This window comes from Diachasma alloeum, unplaced genomic scaffold (assembly GCF_001412515.2).
Source record: "Diachasma alloeum isolate Michigan unplaced genomic scaffold, Dall2.0 Dall_scaffold_00313, whole genome shotgun sequence".
Lineage (NCBI taxonomy): Eukaryota > Metazoa > Arthropoda > Insecta > Hymenoptera > Braconidae > Diachasma > Diachasma alloeum.
The window spans coordinates 1,290,211-1,313,623 of NW_021680452.1; the positions used below are offsets into that span (position 1 = coordinate 1,290,211).

The following is a 23,413-nucleotide window of genomic DNA, read 5'->3' on the forward strand; positions in this document are numbered from 1 at the left end:
CCCCCCGACCGCCGCCGTTGTCCACCCGAAATCCAACAAAAGTGGGGATACACCGGGTGGCTGTGACCCATAGTGGGGGCACAACTGGGCGCGGCCTAGCCCCATGCCCGCTCTTAATGCGACTATGCTGCGCACCACGATTATAAAAATAATATCAGTGTACCCGCGCTTTCTCGCACAGGATATACCGGCAATATTAAACCACAGCACGGCTGCTGTTTTCACACGGCTGTGCCACCACCAGCAAGCGACAATTTTTTTTTTATTTTTGGTTAAATCATCCCCATTTCGGCTGAATTTTCATTTCCCAAAAGAGAAGAAAATTTTTTTTGAAAATTCCTCAATTTTCTCCCAATCCAAATTTTTCACACGACAGTAATAAAACAATAATCCCAGTTCATTAAATTCCACACCCCCACCACCCGCAAGGAAAAGCAGAAATTAAACCTTTTCTACCACCACCCAATTCTCAATTTATTTTACTCTCTCCGCCGACGCCGCTCGAATCCGCCGACGCCCCGACAGTACGCACGCGTGCATGTACGTGACGCGCGTATACCGAAAATCGAGGAAGAGAAAATTTCTGTCGGTGTTGTATTTTTTTTTATTCACCACCAATCCCCCCCTTTCTCATATTCCACATCAGTATCATACGGAATTAAGTACGCATCGTGTGGGCGGTTTTCGCAGCCCAACGTTTTTCGGTCTCGGACATTCTTTCAAAATTCAAACAATTACGTGCTAATGAACTTGTGACTTATTATTTCATTTATTATTTGAATGAAACCCAGTGGTGCATTTTAATTGTGGTAATTGTGGAGTTGAGTAATCAAATTGTTCGTCAATAACAATTGGAATAAGTAATCACTGCCAATCTGTGTTTAACCAACAGCTCGCCAAAATAATAATAAAAAAAAAGCAAATTGATCGTCTGAATAATCCAGGAAAATTCGGTGAAGTGCGAGAGTGAAGAGAAGGGGAGTGGGAAAAAGGGAGCGTTTTCACGCGGACTGAGGAGCCCCGAACCCCGGACCGGCTCGAAGGAAAGATAGAAAACCTGGAGGAGGGGCGAAGAAGAGAGGGAGTGAGGAAACGCTAGGCATTCTAGTAACAACTGTCGCCGGTTGCTAAACCCGCGTGAGGAGTGTATTGCCCCAGTGGTGTTGTTGTACCCGTGACAAACCCATCCCCCCCCTGTTATTATTATTTTTTTTACCCGAATTTGGTTTATTATATTTATTATTAACCTATTCAGAGAGTTTTTATCCTAATTTAATAAATTTAAAGAGAGACTTACCTTTCGGCTGTTTGCGTCAAAGAAGAGTCAAGTGTTAACGGTCGGATATTGGAGGAAGGATTTAAAGTGTGTGCCAGTGTTTGAGTCTACCTCAGTCGTTGAGCATTATTGCTGAGCGATAGAAATATTTGAGCTCCTTTAATATTTATTAAGGATATTACGGTTTAAGGAAGAGAAAGATTTATATATAAATAGTATATATAGAAGGGAGGAGATATTATTTATCGTGGAGGAAGTGTGAAAGGCCAGTAATTTTTGTTTATCAAGTTGGTGGTGACTTTGGAGCAGTTTAATTGATTTTCACAGTTTTTTTGTGGGTGATTGGATTGATAAAATGTCGTTGGATAAATTCGCCGAGGGGGGCATGCTCCAGAAGGAGATGGAGCGACTGGATATTGAGGAGAAAAATGGAGACGCTGCAAGGTAATTAATTAAGTTTGTGGATTTGATTTTAGTTGGATTCGATTGCTTCGAAATTGTAATATTTTGTTTGGCGAATTTCAAAGCAGTCGAGGGTTTGGAACTGTGGTGGAAAATTTTTGACCAGATTTCCGGGGGAATAGGCTGTTTGCGGGGACTTGTTGATGTTATTTGTTGGGAATGGAGAGGTTGATAAAAGAATGGGTGACGACTGTCAGGGAATGACAATCAGCGGTTATTTTTCGAATGAGACGGGATTAGTTGTCATTGTTCGGGCGAATGAGAGGAGAATGAATGTAAGGAATATAAAAGTTATTGCGTTTGAGTGGATGAAAATAGCATTCGGGGGTTTTACAATCTTGTAAAGTCATATTCGGTGGGTTTTGTCATTCGTAAAGTCTCATCTTGACGATTATTTCATAGGAAAATGTTATGAATTATTTCTTGTAGAAAATTTAATTCGTTAGAACAAATGTTCTCTGTAGTTTTCTCGTGGAATCAACTGTTGGGGAAATAATCCCCATTTAACGATTGAAGAAAATAATTTTAGTTTCATTTTTCAGTCATTTTAATTTTAATGGGAGGAGAATAAATATGAGGAAAATAAATTTATTGCATTTGAGTGGATGAGAATAGAATTCGGGGGTTTTACAATATTGTAAAGTCATTCGGTGGGTCTTGTTATTCTTAAATTCTCTTAACGATAATCCCATAAATTAAAAATATTCAATTCGTTGCAAAAAATGTTTTCTGTAATTTTCTCATCGTATCAACTGTTGGAGAAATGATCCCCATTCAATGATTGAAGAAAATAATTTTAATTTAATTTTTCAATCATTTTAATTTAACCCAATGCAATTATTGCGTTATTGGGTTTGAGTGAATAAAAATAGCATTCAGGGATTTTATAATCTTGTAAAGCGGACGGTTTTGTCATTCGTAAATTCTCTTCTTAACGATAATTTCATAGGAAAATATCAAGAATTATTTCTTGTAGGGAATTCAATTCGTTACAAAAAATGTTCTCTCTAATTTTCTCGTGGTATCAACTGTTGGGGAAATAATTTCAATTTAATTTTTCATTCATTTTCATTTAACCCAATACAGTTGTTGCGTTTGAGTCGATGAACATAAAATTCGGGGGTTTTGTAAAGTCATACTCAGTGGATTTTGTTATTCTTAAATTCTCTTCTTAACGATAATTTTACAATCTTGTAAAGCGGTGGATTTGGTCATTCGTAAATTCTCTTCTTAACGATAATTTCATAGCAAAATATCAAGAATTATTTTTTGTAGAAAATTCAATTCGTTACAAAAAATAAATAACCCCCATTTAACGATAGAAGAAAATAATTTTAGTTCAATTTTTCAGTCATTTTAATTTATCCCAATGCGATTGAATTCAATTTAAACAAATTGTGTTTGAATTAACAACACAATTTCCAGCAAAAACGTTACAATTTCAATTTGACTGATGATTTCCTGACCGAGTTGAAACGAAATGTGACGAATGAGGAAAATAATTTTTCAAATTAATGTTTCACTCATTATAATTTATGATAAAGAAATTTTTTAAATACGTAAAATACGACGAAAATACGTTCAATACGACAAGTTTATTTCTCCCGATTAATTCTACAAAAAAATGTCACAAGATCGTTTTCGCGGAGAATACTCTTCTCTACGAAAAATTCTTCTGAAATTTTCACGTAAAATCAGCTGGTTGGGAGATATTCCCGACTTACGAATGAGGAAAATACCGTCTCAAACTAAATTTTTCATTAATTTACATGTAACCCAGTGACGTTGATGATTCAATCCACATTTAAGAACATTTTGTTTCAACACTAAATTCTGTTCTTCAATTTTACTTTCATTGTCAAAAGGAATTGGCCGCGAAGCGTTTGAATCAGGCGGGAAGTTAATGAATGAAAGCAATTAAATGAAAAATAAATGACAAAAGAAATGATTAAGTTAAGGCCGGTGTGGGGGACCGTAAGTAGACGTGACTCATTCGAAGGTGACGGCGGTGACTGTGAAACGCCGTTAACATGGGTGGCCAAGGAACCGGCGCGTGTTGCCGCATGGTCGCCTAAAATAGTTCTCCATGTCGTACCCGTATGATACACCCGAAAAATAATGACGGAAAATATAGACCATATACGTTGCGAGGGGGTTTTTGTCAAAGAACCGAAGGGGCGAAGGCCCCATTCTGGCTTTTATTAGCACCGGAAGGGGGCTTCGAATTTTCATAGCGAGAAATTTGGTGACAGAGAGGAATTCATAAGTTTCCCTCCTCGTAATTTCAGAATGGTTTGAATGGAATATTGGATTATATTCTACCCCTCTGACAGTCGTATAAATTGAGCCGCTTCATTCAGGATATTATCTGCTACGAATGATCAAATTCCATTATAAAATGAAATTTTTCGGGAGAATGTTTCAGTCGTGCGAGGAAAATTCACTTATAACCAGTGAATTGTGGATCTATCTCGGTAATTAGTGATTTTAGGAGAAAATGGGGAGAGGAATTTTTTGTTGAGAATTTTCAGGGATATGAAAAGGTCCTCTGAACTTCGGAAGGATTTTATATCAATGTAAATGATTCTGTTTTGTGTGATCTCGCTGAAGATGAGGGGTATCAGAAAAAATGATTAATTTTGTGGATAATTCAACTTCTTAAATACTTCCGTGAGTCTCTTCCTTTCATTAATAAAAATTCCTGCTCCAAAATTCCAAGAAAATTTTTATTTTCTTCTAATAAAAAACCAAGAAATCGTTTATTTGATTGATTTTTATCATTTTTGGCGCTAAAAAAGATGAGAAGTGAGCGCGATGATTATCTGGGAATTATGGGATTATCTCGGTAATTAGTAATTTTAGGGGAAACTGGGGAGAGGAATTTTTTGTTGAGAATTTTCAGGGATATGAAAAGGACCTCTGAATTCCGGAAAGATTTTATATCAATATAAATGATTCTGATTTGTGTGATCTCGCTAAAGATCAGGGGTATCAGAAAAAATTATGAATTTCGTGGATAATTCGACTTCTCCAATACTTCCGTGAGTCTCTTCCTTTCATTAATAAAAATTCCTGCTCCAAAATTCCAAGAAAATATTTATTTTCTTCTAATAAAAAAATAAGAAATCGTTCATTTGATTGATTTTGTCATTTTTGCCGCTGAAAAAGATGAGAAGTGAGCGTGATGATTATCTGTGAATTATGGAATTATCTTGGTAATTAGTAATTTTAGGAGAAAATGGTCGGAGGAATTTTTTGTAGAACATTTATTGGGATTTGAAAAGGTCCTCAGAATTTCAGAAAGATTTTATATTCAATGTAAATGATTCTGATTTATGTAATCTCCCTGATGATAAGGGGTGTCAGAAAAAATTCTCAATTTTGTGGATAATTCAGCTCCTCTAACAATTCCATGAGTCTCTCCTTTCCATTCACTAAAATTCCTGCTCCAAAATGTTAAGAAAATATTTCGTTTCCTCTTAGTTATGGGAAAAAATTTATTTCTTCAAATAAAAAAAATTAAGAAATGGTTTATTCGCTTGGTTTTATCATGTTTGCCATTCACAAAGATCAGAAGTGAGCTGGATGATGTGAATAAACATAAAAGACGAAATTTCAGATGGACGCAAAGAGGAAAATGCATTCCAAGTTGAATCTTTGTGATCAACATTGATTCTAAATATCTTCTGCAAAGTGAAATTATGCCGGTAATTAGTGTTTTTAGGAGAAAATGTGGAAAAGAATTTTTGGTGGAAAATTTTCTGGACTATGAAAAGGACCTCTGAATTTCTGAAAGAATTTATATTCAAGGTAAATGATCTTGATTTGTGTAATCTCCCTGAAGATGAAGGATATCAGAAAAATGAGGAATTTCGTGGATAATTCAGTTCCTTCAACAGTTCTATGAGCCTCTTCCTTTCATTCACAAAAATTCCTACTTCAATATGTCAAGAAAATGTTTCTTTTCCTGTTTTGACAAAACTCCACTTTTTCCCACCTTCTCCTAATGAAATTCCACAATTCCACAATTCTAGCGAAAATCCAACAGAAATTGGAAGAAAATAATTTTTTAATTCAACAGAAATTTACGCTGGAATTACGGAAAAATTTCATAATTTCAGCGAAAATTCATCACAAATATTGTAATTTACGCTGGAATTATGGAAAAATGTCATAATTTCAGCGAAATTTAACACAAATATTATAATTTACTCTGGAATTATGAAAAAATATCATAATTTCAGCGAAAATTCAACACAAATATTGTAATTTACGCTGAAATCATGGAAAAATGTCATACTTCCAGCGAAAATTCGAGTGGAACAGTACGGATATTGTAATTCACGCTGGAATTATGGCATTTCTTACTAGAATCCTGATAAAAATTCCTGAAAACCGAATGCACAACGAATTTAAGCCTATTTTTTAAAAGATTTTTCGCTCCGTCAATCATTGAATTTTCCCTGCCAAAGAACAGATAATTACAAAATGCTTGTTGAGTCGTCCGATCTCCACGTGTTAAATGAAGAGTTGAACCCACCAAACAATTTGCGATTGCACTGTGCCTAGGTCGGCACCTAGAACTTTCCACTCTACCGTCAATGTGAGGCCGTTTGGTGATGGTATTGGTGATGGCGTGTGCGTCCGTTTTCCGGATGTAAGCACTTTTCTGAAAACATAGTGCCCGAAAGAGCGTTGAAATTACGTCAGTCCACCAATTTTTTCCCCTCCCTCCATTCAATGACTTCCAACAACCGAACGAGAGCTTATTCATCAAAATGAGAAATCAAGTCTTCAAGACTGAACTTCATGAAGCAAAATGGCAAGAAAAATCTGGCAGAATCTCTTTTCGCTCCGAAAAAAATTATTGAGAATTTCTTTCAATTATCTTCTCTATTTTTCCCGAATTTCATCTGCAATATTCGAAATATCTTTGGCTGATGACGCAAACGCAATGGCGTTATCTCTGGAAATTAGCGGTGATTCCTTGGCAATAGAATGAACAGTGTCTCCGTCTCGCTCACTCTTGTTTTTTTCGGCCAGTTAGATCTTCTCATATATAATGAACGCTTCTTTTTTTCTTTTGGACGTATTGGTGTGTTTGTAAAGTACGGTGGTATGTGGCTAGAGCCCATGGAACGCACGTTACGAATTCGAATGTGGATGAAATTCTCAGAAGCGCCTTCAACCCATCGGCTTCACTGGCATTAATGGTGTTGGCCGCTTGTGGACCCCAACATTCGAGGTCGCTTCTCGTTTCTTCTTTACTTTTGTTGAAAAATAATATTTTCCATTTGACTCATTGTTTTCTGCTCCTCTTCAAAATGCGAAACTTAAAAATCATGAAATCATTGGGGATATTTTAGAGACGATACTTCAAGTTGGGGAAAGTAATTAGCGTTTCTTATATAGTTTTGTTGAAAAATAATATTTTCTATTTGTCTCATTGTTTTTGTGCTCCTCTTTAAAATGCGAAACTTAAAAATCATGAAATCATTAAGAACATTTTAGAATGCGATACTTCAAGTTGCGGAAAGTAATTAGCGTTTCTTCTTTAGTTTTGTTGAAAAATAATATTTTCCGTTTGTCTCATTGTTTTCGTGCTTCTCTTTAAAATGTGAAACTTAAAAATCATGAAATCATTGGGGACATTTTAGAATGCGATACTTCAAGTTGCGGAAAGTAATTAGCGTTTCTTCTTTAGTTTTGTTGAAAAATAATATTTTCGATTTGTCTCATTGTTTTCGTGCTTCTCTTGTAAAATATGAAACTTAAAAATCATTAAATCATTGGGGAGATTATAGAATGCGATACTTCAAGTAGCGGAAAGTAATTAGCGTTTCTTCTTTAGTTTTGTTGAAAAATAATATTTTCGATTTGTCTCATTGTTTTCGTGCTTCTCTTGTAAAATATGAAACTTAAAAATCATTAAATCATTGGGGAGATTATAGAATGCGATACTTCAAGTAGCGGAAAGTAATTAGCGTTTCTTCTTTAGTTTTGTTGAAAAATAATATTTTCCATTTTACTCATTCTCGTGCTCCTCTTTAAAATGCGCAACTTAAAAATCATGAAATCATTGAGGACGTTTTAGAACGCGATACTTCAAATTGGGGAAAGTAATTAGCGTTTCTTCTTTACTTTTGTTGAAAAATAATATTTTCCATTTTACTCATTTTCGTGCTTCTCTTTAAAATGAGAAACTTAAAAATCATGAAATCATTGGGGACATTTTAGAATGCGATACTTCAAGTTGGGAAAAGTAATTAGCGTTTCTTCTTTACTTTTGTTGAAAAATAATATTTTCCATTTTACTCATTTTCGTGCTTCTCTTTAAAATGAGAAACTTAAAAATCATGAAATCATTGGGGACATTTTAGAATGCGATACTTCAAGTTGGGGAAAGTAATTAGCGTTTCTTCTTTACTTTTGTTGAAAAATAATATTTTCCATTTGACTCATTCTCGTGCTCCTCTTTAAAATGCGCAACTTAAAAATCATTAAATCATTGAGGACATTTTAGAATGCGATACTTTAAGTTGGGGAAAGTAATTAGCGTTTCTTCTTTACTTTTGTTGAAAAATAATATTTTCCATTTGACTCATTCTCGTGCTCCTCTTTAAAATGCGCAACTTAAAAATCATGAAATCATTGAGGTTTTAGAATGCGATACTTCGAGTTGGGGAAAGTATTTAGCTGAGAAATTCCGCAAGTGATTATTCCCAAATTCTCGCAGATGATTAACGATGAGTCCAGATAGAATCATTCGGGGGGATAAATTTGCTCAATGGAATATTGCGTTTTTATTTATAAATACGATACGAATGAATTTGAGTATGAAAATCAGGCAACGTGGTATCGAGCACGCGGTTATGAAACGCGGAATCGTGCGTGACTCAGTTTTGCTGTGCGTAGAGTTGTGCGTGGCTCTATCTGCGGGCTGAAACGCGCGTTCCGCCCCCGCAGGGCCGGTAACATCGAATTCTTCAATTTTTCGGGAGAAAAATCGCCCCGGAAAGTCATCTCAGCGGAAAACCTAACTTATCGTCTCAAAAAATCTCTCTTTTCCGAGCTGAAACCGACAGAATGGTTTCTCACAAAAACCGTCGAAGCTATCGGAAAGCCGGGGAAAAATCCTATCCAAAAAGAATATGACGACCTCGTTTACTCGAACAGTTCTCGAGATATTGTAAAAATTCATTTTAACATCGAAATCGTTTTCGATGGATGTCTCGAGAACAATCCGGATAAGAAGGATCGTCAGCCTCTTTTTGGATCGGAAATGTCCAACATCTCTCCAAAGAGAGCCCAGAAAATTATGAATTTCGGCGGGAAATCGTTAAGTCTCTCAGTTCAACTCGGACTTAAAATTTCCAATCCCTACGGAGGCGACGAAGTAGTAGTTTTCAAAGAAAAATGTCGAGCTCAGGTAATATGCAAACACGGCTGATTGTCTCTGGAGAAGTAGAAACCCTGGGAGCCCAGTAAAACCCATCCCAATCTCTTTAGTCTCCATCCTTCTTTTTCCCTATCCGTTATGAGCAAGCATAGAGTTTTGTTGAGCGATTTCCAAGAAGTGCCCTCTTGGGTTCTCCACCTCCGTCGGCTTTAGCATCTATCAGCCCGACAAAACCTCACCCACATGGCCCTGTACCCGACACACAAAAACAGTCTGTCTTTATGTGGCTACAAACGGCCATGAGAATTGACTACCTGAGGTTATATATGCCTCATCTTGTTTGTTTCGTCCCCGGAAGGCGATGGATTCCTTCTACCTTCTATACCTGTTAACTGCGCATTGGTGAAACCCAGAGCTAACTAATCCCATCGAGTATCATCCTTCGATAATCAACGATCGAACTGTCGAGGTGGCCTTTCTGGAAAAAGGGATTTTGGACCTAACGGTTTACATCAGGTAGAATCCCGGAAATCGGGGCGGTCTGGGGAAGTTTGAAAGAGAGATATTGCAATTTTTTTTCAGTAATTCAATACCTCAGTCTCGTCGCCTTTGTTCCATTACAGACGAACAATTTCTAGGAGTGAAATGGGAATAATTTGGTGAGGATATCCTTAGGAAACCTCTACGGAGTTTCTTCGGGGGTTTGATAGCATCAAACAGATTTTGGTTGAATAGGAACGGAAGAAAAGCATTTTTTGTGGGGACAATCGTGTATGGACGTCGTGAAAGTCGACTTGTCAATTATTTCGATAAGTGATTCAATACGTGCACTGTTAGAAAAAAAATGAAATTTCATGGACTGTTGACTACCAATTTTTTAAAGATAGTCGCACTGAATGCGATTCGGGGGAAAGCTTCAGGAGTTTGATAGCATCAAAGAACTTCTGATTGAAGAGAAACTGAAAGAAAACCTGTTCTTGTCTTGTCCATATTGTCAATTGTTTTGGTAATGAGTGATTTAAAAAATCAGAGCAGTTTGCCATGGATTTGCACCAAACAGACAATTTTTAAGAGGCATATGAGGACAGTTTGAATTTCGATCTTTCTAGGAAGCTTTTGTGGAAGTTCTTCGGGAGTTTGATTGCATCCAAAAACTTCTGATAAATTTGTTCTTGGTAAACTTGAGAGAGAGAGAGAGAATTTGTTGCCCACAATTGTGTGCGGAAGTGGTAGAATGTGATCAGCCGACTTGTCTTGTCCTGTCAATATTCTCAATTACTTCGATGATGTATGATTGAATGCAAGCAGTAAAACTTGTCATATATTTGAATGAACAGAGAAAAAATTGAAGTATTGAACGACGGTTTTATAAAAAATGGGTAACATTTACGGACGAAATGAGAATAATTTGATGAAGTTGTTCAAGCGTCCGAAAACATTAGATAGCTTCTGATTTCGTAGAAGACCATTTTCATGGTGTTCCCTACCTACGTATGGAAGTGATAAAATCTGATAAGTTGAATTATCTTGTCTTGTCAATTATTACAGCAATGACTGATTCAATACGAGCGAGCAATACACGGAGAGAAATATTCAATAAAAATTACGTATCTTTTCCGTAATTCCGGAGCGAAATGACGTTGTAGGAAATGATACGCAACTGTCACGAAATTTTTACAGAGCGTTCCGTAATTTTTATCTGAATCTCCTGTGAAAAATTACGATACCGTCACTTAAATTTTCCAAGTCGATTCCGTAATCGCTGAGCGAATTGTGAGTTCCGTAATTTTTACAGACCATTTATCTCCGTGTATAAGAGAGATTGTCATGGATTTGTATCAAAGACAATCAAATTCTAATGTTAGATAATTTTAAGTAGGAGAACTTTGATGGGAATATTTCTAGGGAAGTAATCCAAAAGTTTTTCAGGTATCTGATAAGAGCAAACAGCTTCTGATTCGGTAGAAATTGAGGAAAGACCATCTTTTAGTTAACAATGCTGTATAGAAGTGGTCAAACGTGATAAATGGACTGATCTTGTCTTGTCGATATTGTCGATTGTTTCGGCACTGAGCCCTTCATTACAAGCCAACAATACAGAAAAGGTTGTCATCTATTTGATGGATACGAATCATTGAAAGAACAATAGGTCTAACACTCCAATGGCTGTCGAAAATCGAACAGTTAATTTTCACTGGACGCAGAAAAATTGTTCATTTGAATTAAATAACTTTAACTTGAATCAAATAACCCGTTTATTTGATTCTAACAACGAATTTCTTCAATTCAAATAAAGTTTATTTAATTAAAATCAATCATTTTTCTGGATGTAATGTCTACTTGTATTTTTAATCTTTTCAGTCATTCGTTACAATTCAGTTTAATCTTACAATTTTCATATAATTTTCAACAAATCAACGCACATAAGACCCTTACCTTTAATTCCAAACCAATGCTGTACCTTATCGTGGGAAATATCCAACATTTTGGAGTAAAATTATCACGATTCCACTAATATCAACCGATGCGTTCTGCCCTGCACTTTTGAATCTTAAAAAATTCTAATTCTAAGGTTTCTAGTATACCTGTCTTCACCAAAAACACGCAATTCTAAAAATAAAAACCACTAAATCGCCACGAAAATCAACCAACAACTCTCGAGGTGTCCATTAACATCCTTCCGCTTCCCCAGAAATTCTAAAAGGAGCAATTCCCTCCTTCCCCTCCCTCTCTCCCCCATTAATCTCCTCCAAATCCCCAAACCTCGATATCAAATTCTTTTGCAATACCTCCGAGCTTTGCTGAATCGATTACGTGCGTAAAAATGGCGTCCCCAATCCAATCGCCATTTTTCAAAACCGCACCGGATTTGATTTGCATACCCAACCTTCCCCATCTCCCATATTCCAATCCAATTCCCCCATTTTTATTCCTGAAGCGAACCCTCCAACCCCATTGTATCCTAATGCTCCCATCTATTGATCGATTTATTTAATCATTAACTATTTATAGCAACTGTAAAATAAGTTTCTGCGTCACAAGAGTTTACCGAACTTCTCTTTTGTTGCAACTAGCATACACAGCCGTCACTGCTATGTCAAGATTAAAAAGATTGACGCACATACAAAAGGAATTTTCATGTCTCAGCTTTTACTCACTTTTCAGTTCCCTCCATTCTCCTCTTCCACATTCAACACGTGGCCCTTCTTCTCACATCATCCTTCACTTTTTGTTTAACATTTGCACGCTCAGTCATCCGAATCCATTGATCTACCTTTCACTCCAGACTTGCCTTTATTTCTATTCGGATCTAGCCGGTAAATTTACAAGAAACTAGGTTTTTCCATCTCACTTTGTTTTCTTTTGCGTTCATCATAACTCAGTGTACTTGTGAGAATGAAGAGTGAGCCAAATGGATAATCCACCTACCGTTGTGTTGTTGGTCTTCTTGGATGTGTCTCTGTGATATTGGAGACATTCCTGGAAAAACTCTTGTCAAAGGTTCATGAGGAAAGTTTCAGCTGCGCGTGGCAGTTTTCACCGGAGACCATACGGCTGGGGGAGTTTCCTTACAGCTTGATATATTCTTATGAATAAAGACTTGCGGCGGTGAAAGGGGAGGTTGCGGAGAATTTTAAGTAAAAATTTGCCGAATTTTTTCATGGAGAAGCATGTGTAATGACAGCGTATAAACACTGAGAGAAAAATTTGAAGTTCGATTTACAATACGAAAATAGTTGAGGCATTTTGGTGAACGATACGATTTTTTTTTGTATGCGGCACATAACATTAAATTAACCAAAGTTCAAAAGTAACCACGACAAATCTATCGTGAGGAGAACTATAAAATAATTGCAATGACTACATTCCATTGTAGTAATTATTTCTGCGGCCATAGTTACCGTAACCCATGAAATATTGTTGAGGACTTTTTGACTATAATTCGATGGTGATGGAATATAGTCAGAAGAATTATATTTTTCTCTCAGTGAAATTTCTAAGTGCCGAGAAATTTGTGGGAATTCAAGTAAAAAAGGAAATCTAGTAGAATAGAAGAAAGATATGTGTTGACACAAATCTTCCAAAAGATTTAGTTCAACAATCTTTCCAAAATTCCTCAAAAAAACTGGTAAACGTCCAGAAAATTCTGCCAACAATTCTTACTCTTTTACTGGAGGAAAATTTTTTATCGTGGAAATTAGAATATTTGTTTTCCGTATTTCCAGTTGAGTTTTTGAGGAATATTTCCGAATCTAAGAGAGATAGCGAAATTTTTGTAATCACATTTGTTGTAGCTCTTAATCGACTCTAAAAAAAAGGTTACAACAAAAATTTTGCTATCTCCCTTAGATTCCGAGATATTCAATGGAAACTGGTCAATTATCAAAATGGACCAGTTTCCGTTTTACCACTTCGCTACTGAATTTCATTTCTATTAGGCTGTAGTTTCGGAATTGATCTTGAATCGAGTGAACATCTTCAATTCATTCAACTCTAAACACTAAATTCTTTGAAAAATTTAGTATTTCTCTCAGATTCGGACTTTGTTGACTATTAAAGCATCGATTTCTAGATTGAATAGATGAAGGGAATAATCATGTCTGTAAGTTTCCAAAACTTTTCCAAATTTTTATCTCTTTCCAAAAAGAATTTCCCTTGAGGGAGATGATGATGTTTGTTTTTTGAATAGGTCAGTAGTAAAGTAGTAAAGCAAAGCAATTTGATTCCTGTTAGGGTATAGTTTTGGACAATATCACGGAATTGATCTTGAATTGTGTTTAATTCATTCAACTCTAAATACTAAATTCTCTGTAAATTTTTGGTATTTATCTTAGATTCGGCCTTCGTCGACTATTGAAATATCAATTTCTGGATTTCATACATGAATGGAATAGTTATGTATCCTGCAACAATAAACAGATTAACCCCAAGGAAACTTCTCTAAATTGTTGTCTTTTTTCAAGTAGAATTTTCCTTCGTGGAGATTGCAGTATTTGTTTATTGTACAACTCAGTAATGAAGTAGTAAAGCAAAATAATTTGATTCCTATTAGGTTGTAGTTTTAGAAAATATCTCAAAATTTATCTTGAATTGAATGAATATCTTTAATTCATTCAACTCTAAACACTAAATTCTTTGAAAAATTTGGTATTTTTCTCAGATTTGGACTTCGTTAGCTATTGAAACATCTATTTCTAAATTAGATACAGGAATGAAATCATCAATTACTGAAGTTATTGTCAACAATACCAAAACGGCAATGCAATTCTCTACTCAGAATGCGTATGACAATCATTTTTAGCGAATTAGTACTCAAGAACTTTCAAGAAAGTAAATTATTGACTGGAGAAAAGTTCCCACACAAAAGTTCGTGGAATAAACGATAGAAATATTGTAAATAGAATGATTTTTTGTTCTAATTAAAAAAGAATCATTCTTGTTCGAGAACTGGACAAACTTCAAGTAAATGTTGAAGGAAGGAAGACTCCTTCATGAATTTTTCTGAAATTAAATAACATGATCTACTTTTTTCATCTCAAGAGGGAGTTTTCTCCTTACAATCGCTCCATTTTGTTTTCTTTATTTGTCAATGATAAGTCTGAGTTGATGTCTCCAAATTACCTATGGAAATGGATTAATTGATGACAAAAAAAATCATAACTTGGTAAATACGGGTTGAAAAATTGTAATAATCCTTTTTCTTCTATTCATCATATTATTCCTGTGATGCATTTGAAACTTCAGGAAGTCCTTGAAGTACACCATTGTCTTTCAAATGACTTTTGACATTTTTTTAATCAGAAAATTAAGAGGCAACTGAAACAAGACGTTCAATAGCACAAAAAAACACTGAAACCCCTCACATTCATTTTGAGAATCTCTGAAGAGGCAGAGATATTCCACCCTTCCTCATCTTCTTTTTTTTCGGGAATTTTTACCCCCGGATGCACACATTCAAGGTGACTCTGGGCCAATTACGCGCCCCTCGATTGCTCAAGTATGTAGGAGCCGTTCTTTCTTTCATTTCTTTACTCCTCATTTCTTTTTTTTCAACTTCTCTTCTTTTTTTCGCTTTTTCCTTTTTTCGTAAACACTCGTACTTCTTGCACGGCAATTAGACTCCCCTGTTCCTGAAGCACTGAGATTGTAATAGGAATGAAATTAACTTCTCTTCAATTTTCTTAATTTTCTATTGGAAATTCAGCTGTGATGAGAAGTTTTTAAATTTGGTAAATATTTTTCAAATGAGGGTAAGTAAAGTTAAATAGATCTTCGTAAATTTTCAATATCTTCTGATCAAATGGTACGATGTGAATAAATCCTAATTGATAACGAACATGATAATTCGAAGGAATTTTTTCCAAATTTTTATCTCTTTTCAAGTCGAATTTTCCTCCGTCGAGATGATATTAGTTTTTCAACAATTTAATTCCTATTAGGCTCGTGTTTTGGAGAATATCTCGGAATTAATCTTAAATTGAATGAATATCTTTTCTGAATGAGACTGTGATAGGAATAAAGTTGAATTCTCTCCAATTTCGTTGCATTCTAATTGGAAATTCCATTGCGATAAGAACTTTTAAAATTTGTTAAATATTATTTTTCAAGTGAGGGAAAGTAAGTAAAATAGACCTTCGTAAATCGTCAATACCATTCGATCTCCTCATCGAATGGTACGATTTAGATAAATCGTAATCGATAACGAACAGGATAATTCCAAGGAAGCTTTTCCAAATTTTTATCTCTTTCCAAGTACCATTATTCTCCGTCGAGATGATAATATTTTTTGTTCATATAAGGCAGTGGTGAAATAGTAAAGCAAAATAATATGATTCCTATTAGGCGGCAGTTTTGGAGAATATCTTAGAACTGATCTTAAATTAAATGAATGTCATTTCTGAATACGATTATAATAGGAACAAAATTAAATTGTCTCCAATTTTGTTAAATTCTAATTGGAAATTCCATTGTGATGAGAAGTTTTAAAATTTGGTAAATATTATTTTTCAAATGATGCAAAATAACGTAAAATAAACCATTTTAAATCCTCAATATCTCCTGACAAAATGATAAGATTTGAATAAATCTGGTCTCATCTTGAAGCTTTCAAAAATATTTTTGAAATGGAAAATTGTTTTTTTCTATTATTTTCATATCTCTGTCTCTCAAAATTACCTCTGAATGAAATTTCAACATGAACAACATGAATAATTTGTCCTAAATTTTTGATACTTATTTTATAATCCGAATGTAAAATTTTGATCAACTTCTGATGGAGACAACAAAAAAGATCTGTACTAAAATTTCCTTCCAATCCCGAGATATTCCCCATCAATAACTGATCTGGAATGATTGAATTAATAGATTGATGAATTCAATTGGGTGTTGAAAATAATCAGAGATTTTCCAATGGTCTCAGCCGAAAGACGCAACGACTCTACACTCCTCCACTCACGCACACCTTCCCTCCGAGTATTGATTACTTTCTAGCTGTGTGAGGGCGAAGGAAGGGTAGAGGTGGAGACCGTGGGGAATGAGCTTTTGAGGAGGAGAACATGTACAGAAAGGAAGGTGGCACGAGGAGCCGAGTAACCAAGAGAGGTCTCAAAGTGCTGTACTCTACCTCATCTTGCCTATCCCCTCTGTACTCTCATTTAACCACCAATTACTGACCCGTAAGTGTCATCAAATGTCACGTAACAAAAAATGAAAAAGAAAGAATAGAACACAAAAGGGCAGGGAATTCCGGAAAATCATTTGAAAAATGTAATTTATTTTTTATTTGGAGATTATTTTACATAAACCCAAGACTATTTTTCAGTAAATCTTAGATACTTTTAAGTCATAAAAGACCTCATATACACTGACAGAAAAAATTAATGTTATCAAGAGAATTTTACGTAAACTATCATTTTGTTGTTGATTTTCAAATAAACATGATTTCATAGTGAATACCAGTTATCTCTACTTGAGATACATTTGATTGGGAGAACTCGAACTTCTCTAGAATTGAAGTTCCTTTTATTTGTCGCAATAATAATAGTATTTGATTTCTTTCTAGCTTAAAGTTTGCTAATTCCAGAAATTCGTTGGTTTACTCAAAAATCAAAATTTTTCTCATGAATAAATAGGTTGTTATCTCAATCAACACGATCATACGCTGTTCCAAGTAAATTATAATTGAAGTGAGCATTTCGTATGCCGAATCAGCATGAATATTGTTACGCGGAAAAAGCTTTAACATTGTAGTAAGATGACGTTGAGTTAAAAGAAGTTAATATTTCTTGACTAAAAAAAATCGCATTAGTTTACAATAACAGAATCACAAATTACGGCAATTTAACGCAAACTTGGATATCACAAATTTTGTTCAACGTGATGTACGGAAAGCTCAATTTAAACATCAGCTTCATTCGAGAAAACAACATTCAAGTCATTCCTCAAAGTAATCATCTCCTAGGTACGAGTTTTTGATAAATTCATGAAAGTAGAAAATTTGTCGACTGGAGATTACATTAGGTTTAAAAAAATTGAACTTTTCCATTTTTGTGGTGAATACATGTGACTTAACGCCAAGGACTGTTTTATTTGATTCAAGTAAATGTATCTCAAGAAGAAATGATTGATATTCACCGTAAAATCTTATTTATTTGAAATTGGTGCAAGTATATAATACTTGTTCCAAGAAAGAAACATCTCAATAAAAATTTCTTTTGTAGAGGTCCAGAAAGTCGATGGGTAGCATGTAGCATCCCGCTTTCCATGTAATTTATACTTTAAAAACATCTAAGCTTGACCGAAAAATAGTCCGGGAGTAATGTAGAATTTGAATTTATCAGTCGGTAAAATTCCTGAATTAAAAATTGAAGGGTATTTTGTTTGGGAATAACTAAAAAATTCGTAGGTTTAGAGGAACATATTAAGAGAACCTTTTTCATTGAAGAAACTCCTTACAAAAAGGCAAAAGTTAAACTGAATACAATTTTTCAAAAATCGTTGGAAGCAGTATACTTATTAAAAATGTCAAACTGTTCTTTTTTTATTTATTCATTTATAAAATTCTTTATAAAGAAGTTTGCTGAGATTTCCTCGCTAAATTTCTACGGCAAGTCTGATATTTTACAAGTCATTTGAATTTTTCCAATCTCTACTCATTTTTATTGAATTAGTAAACTTAAATTAGCAATGAATAAACGTATTCATCTCCAAACGATGTAAATTAATCCAGAAATCGGGGATTTTTGGAGAAATCAAAACACTATGATCTAATTGTCAAGGATGCGACGTTTCGCTAAATATATTGTAGCTTCGTCAGGCTCTATAAAGAAATCCGTACCGTATCCTTAACAATTAGATGACAGTGTTTTCATTTCTCCAAAAATCACTGATTCGTGAATTAAATTAGCCATTTCCATTAATTTTCCAATCAAATTGAAATTTTTCAGTGGCAAAATTTTCTGACATTTCAGCCGGAACTCCACTTGTCAGAAATTCCCTCAATTTGTACCAAAAATTTCAGAAAAAAAATGATCAAAACTGAATTTTCCCCACTCCAGTAAATTAATGTATGCACCATAAGCGGAAACTGCTAACCGTCAAATAAATCTTCCCACGCGTTTGTAATTAGTTTGAACTCAATAATAATACCGACATCGAAAGAAAGAAGAGAAAAAAACATAAGCCGGGTGTGGCCTCGACTTTATGACGCACTCATGTCTCCCACAAGGAGAGCATACTAGAGAAAACAAGAGCGAGAGAGAGTGAGACTGGAGAAGTGGACCCGAGTTCCAGGAAAACCATTCGAAGGATGGTGAACAGACTCCGCGAACAAGGGCAAAGAGGGGTGGAGGAGGAAGGAGTGAAACGGTCAAATTATTTATGGCGATGCGAAATTAAGAGTCTCGTTTTCGTTTGAGTAGGGCCACGATCGGACCGCGCTCGCGACCCAATGATTTTGAGTCCTTGGGTGTTTACGGGAGGACGGTAGTCCCTCAAGCCAAAAAGGAAGACATGAGAAATGCTATGGGAAACGGCCAGTGGTTTCGGGGAGCGTTTAGGTTATAAAGAAATGCCGAAAGAGTCGTATATTTTTGTTACGATTATGCTTGAGCGGTTTTTCTCGGCTTTTTTTCTTGCTGTACAGGGAATTTTCGGCTAATTAATAGCCGTGTGATTTATTGCGATGCATAATGATTGATCGGCACAGGTTGATGATTAATTTAATTGGCAATTTGTAATAATTCTTTGATAGTTTTTCATTTTTTTTGATAACTTTTTTTTATTCAACATTATTCGGAGATTTGAAATTGTCCTGACGTAAATTTTTTTTTGCAAAAATTGACTTCGTTGTTCCAATGAATTTTAATTTTCTGTGCAAATAAGAACTCACTAAATTCTTAACAAAACAACTCATTGCTAGCGAAAAAAAACGTTTTATGCGAAACCAGGGAGAGAAGTCTTCTGTTTCGGCTATTCAGTATTCAAAGATAAGAGATGAATTCTTGAATAGAGTAATAATGATGATATGATAGCAATGCTGTAATTAGGAACAAAATATTTCTTGATAAACTTCGTAAATTTTCGGTACGATTATGCTTGAGCGGTTTGTTTTCGCCTTGTTTTCTTGCTTTACAGGGAATTTTCGGTTAATTCATAGCCGTGTGAATTGGCAATTTTTAATAATTTTGTGATAGGTTTCTATTTTTTTTTAATAACTTTTTTTTATTCGACATTATTCGGAGATTTAAAATTGTCCTGACGTAAATTTTTTTTTGACAAAAATTGACTTCGTCGTTCCAATGAATTTTCATTTTTTGTGCAAATAAGAACTCGCTAAATTCCTAACAGAACAACTCATTGCTAGCAAAAAAAACGTTTTATGCGAAACCAGGGAGAGTAGTCTTCTGTTTCGGCTATTCAGTATTCAAAAATAAGAGATGAATTCTTGAATAGAGTAATAATGATGATATGATAGCAATGCTGTAATTAGGAACAAAATATTTCTTGATAAACTTCTTATATTTTTATTACGATTGTGCTTCAGTGGTTGTTTTCATCTTGTTTTCTTTCTTTACAGAAAATTTTCGAATAAATAATAATTCGGATAATGATCGATTGGCACAAGTTGATGATTAATTTAATTGGTAATTTTTAATAATTTTTAGAGTTTTATTCAACGTTATGTCGAAGATTTAAAATTGTCCTGGGGTGATTTTTTTTTTAAAGATTGGTTTAATCGTGTTAATAAATTTTAATTTCGTGTGGAAACAACAAATCTATACAGTTATAGCAGAAAAACTTATCGCTAGCGCAAAAAATTTGTTTTATGCGAAATCAGGGAATCTGCAATATACAGACGAATGTCCATTCTTTCAATTGTTAAATAGGGAGTGATTTAATGAGTCTTTACCTTATTTGAATTGTTCTTCCTACAAGGGGGAGAAGTCTTTTATTTCGGCTATTCAACACTCAAAGATAAGAGATGAATTTTCGGCTAATTAATATCCGTGAGATTTATTGCGATAGATGATCGATCGACACAGTTTGATGATTAATTTAATTGGTAATTTTTAATAATTTTTTGAGTTTCATTCAACATTATGTCGAAGATTTGAAATTGTCCTGTGGTGATTTTTTTTGTTTTTAATTTTAATTTTCTGTTCAAACGAGAAATCTTCAAATTTCTATCAAAAAAATTCATTGTTAGCAGGACAGGTTCGTTTTATGTCAAACCAGAGAGAGAAGACTTTTGTTTCGGCTATTCAGTACTCATAGATAAGAAATGAATTCTTGAATATAGTAATAATAATGATATCATAGCAGTGCTGTAGCTTGGGAAGAAAACATTTCTTGATGAACTTCACTGCATAAGAGATATTTGCATCATAAAAAGGCGCCATCTTGCGTTAATGATTCGTCAAATTTTTCGCATTTCTAAACGAAACGATTTCTACCCGCTCAGTTATCAATTTGCGATATTTTTGGTTCAAACAAGACTTGTTTCTGATTTTTTTCTCCGAATGTACAATTTTTTTTGTCTGATGGTTTCTGGGAATTTCCGGCCAATTAATAGCCGTGTGATTTATTGCGATGGGTAATGATCGATCTGAACAGGTTGATGATTAATTTAATTGGTTAGTAATTTTTTTAGTTTTATTCAACATGTCGAAGATTTGAAATCGTCCTGGGGTGATTTTTTTTTGCAAAATAGACTTAGTCGTGCCAATGAATGTCAATTTTCTGTGCATACCTACAAGAAATTTCCAAATGTCAAGTGTGAAATCACGGCGAGAAGTCTTTCGTTTCGGGTATTCAGTGCTCATAGATAAGAAATGAATTCTTGAAGAGTAGTAATGATGATATGTAATGATAGCAGTGTTGTAACTTGGGGACAAAATATTTCTCAATAAAATTCACTTTATGAGAGATATTTCCATCATAAAAAGGGATCGTCTTGCGTAAATGAATCTCTTCTCAGTTATCAAGAGCCAATTTCTCCGATGCCGTGTTTAAGAATAATGAAGAAAGTGGCTAATTTACGATTTTTTCTGTTCAAACAAGACTTGTTTCAAACTCTTTTTCTCTTAATATACATTTTTGTTTGTTTGTTGGTTACGGGGAATTTCCAGGTAATTAATACCCGTGTGGTTTATTTCGATGGATTATTACTGACAGATCGACCTGTAGAAACTAATAATTAATTTGATTGGTATGTTTTTCTGAATATCTTTAAATGAGATGTAACAAAATCTTCATTCCCTCGTTAATTGCAAATAATCTCCGCACTGAGTGGTTTTAACAGAAAATCTCAGAGGACATTTTTTGTACAAAATTGTCTGTCATAGAAAAAGTCTTCTCATTTTTTGCCCTAGACCAGAACGATTCGTTCTCAAGATAAACCCAGTTTCCAATGTGAATAATTAATAAAATAGTTTTCCAATGTAAATTCTACAGAATTTAAAAAATACTTTTCTTAAAACTTCATTGGTTCCCTCCATTTTGCAACTCCTTTTTTTTTCTTTCCTAGTCAATCCTCATCTTTATATATATATATATTTTTTATTCATTCATATTTTTTTTCCTACTACCATTACGGTTTTATAGGCTCTCCGTTCGTCTGCCTTGCCTCTCCCACTTCTCTCTTCTGATTTTTTTCTGCGTTACCATGGGCCGTCTTACTCTTAACTGTACCCCATTCGGGCTAGGACTGCAAGGGAAACCATGGAAAACCTTAGTCGTACAGCCGGCCGATAATGCAGGAATTCCACTGTGTCCATTGGTCACACTGACTCAATAGGCAGAGAAAATGAGACGAAATGGGGTTCTAATTTACGCTAGGAAATAATTTTCAGTTTCAACTTGAACAAAACATCATTATTTTCATCCAACAACTACTTCACAAAATTCACTCTGTCATTTTTTCATTGACCTAAATTTTAGAAATTCTGAACCCATAAATCACGGAATACTTTATACACCAGTATGATTTATGCTGTATTGAAACGTCATTTTTATCTGCAAATTCATGAGAATGATTGATGCACTCGATGCAAGCTCTTTTGTGTCGTAAGATCCATGGATTCACTGACCTGGATCGCTACCAACCGCCGAAGAACCTCGACGAACTTTCATGAAAGGCATCAGACGGAAAAGTTTCCCGGATTTTCTCGATTTTTTCAGAACATCTTTTTCCTTTCCTTCAATTTCTTCATGACGAATTGATTGAAATGATGAATCAATTCATTTAAAATTCAACGAGAGTATGTTCGTTTGCCCGTGAAACCACGAGACCGTAATCACTTTACTTGAAACTTTCGCAGTCTCGCCGGATCGATCGTCCGAAGAGGGTGGGCCCATATAAAACGCGAGAGCCCGAGAGTCGACTAACGCCCCAGTAAAAACGTCGGGATAACGAAAACATTAGTCCATCAATTTTCATCCATCACTCAAATCACTCACGACGCTACGTATCCCCCAAAAAATTTAATCCCTCTTTTTTTTTCTCTGTTGCAGGTAAGCAATGACTACAGAATTCATGGGGGGATGAACCCTGAGGTGGTTTGATTGAATTATCCAGTGGTGAGTCGAGAGTGGAGGAGAATTAAATAAAAATAGTGCGTATGGTGGGTTTGAAATTTGACGGCCAGTCAGACAATTAAATCGACCGTGAATGGTTAACTAAACAGAGGGGGGATTATAAAATAGAAAAATAAACGTTGGTGCCAGTCAAGGTCACTCGCTTCCCACCTGCTCATGTTCGTTGAATATATTCGGAG

The 23,413-nt window shown here is 34.9% G+C and overlaps 1 protein-coding gene across 2 annotated transcripts in view; it reads left to right on the forward strand.

The window, feature by feature from the left end:
* Positions 1-178: 178 nt before the first annotated feature.
* Positions 179-23,413, forward strand: part of LOC107039954 (insulin-like growth factor 2 mRNA-binding protein 2) — a 77,661-nt gene continuing 54,426 nt past the window's right edge. For both annotated transcript variants that reach the window (XM_015259830.1, XM_015259831.1), the window contains exon 1: positions 179-1,720. In XM_015259830.1, coding sequence (XP_015115316.1) covers positions 1,632-1,720 — 89 coding nt within the window. In that variant the 5' untranslated portion in view covers positions 179-1,631. The remainder of the gene's footprint in view (positions 1,721-23,413) is intronic.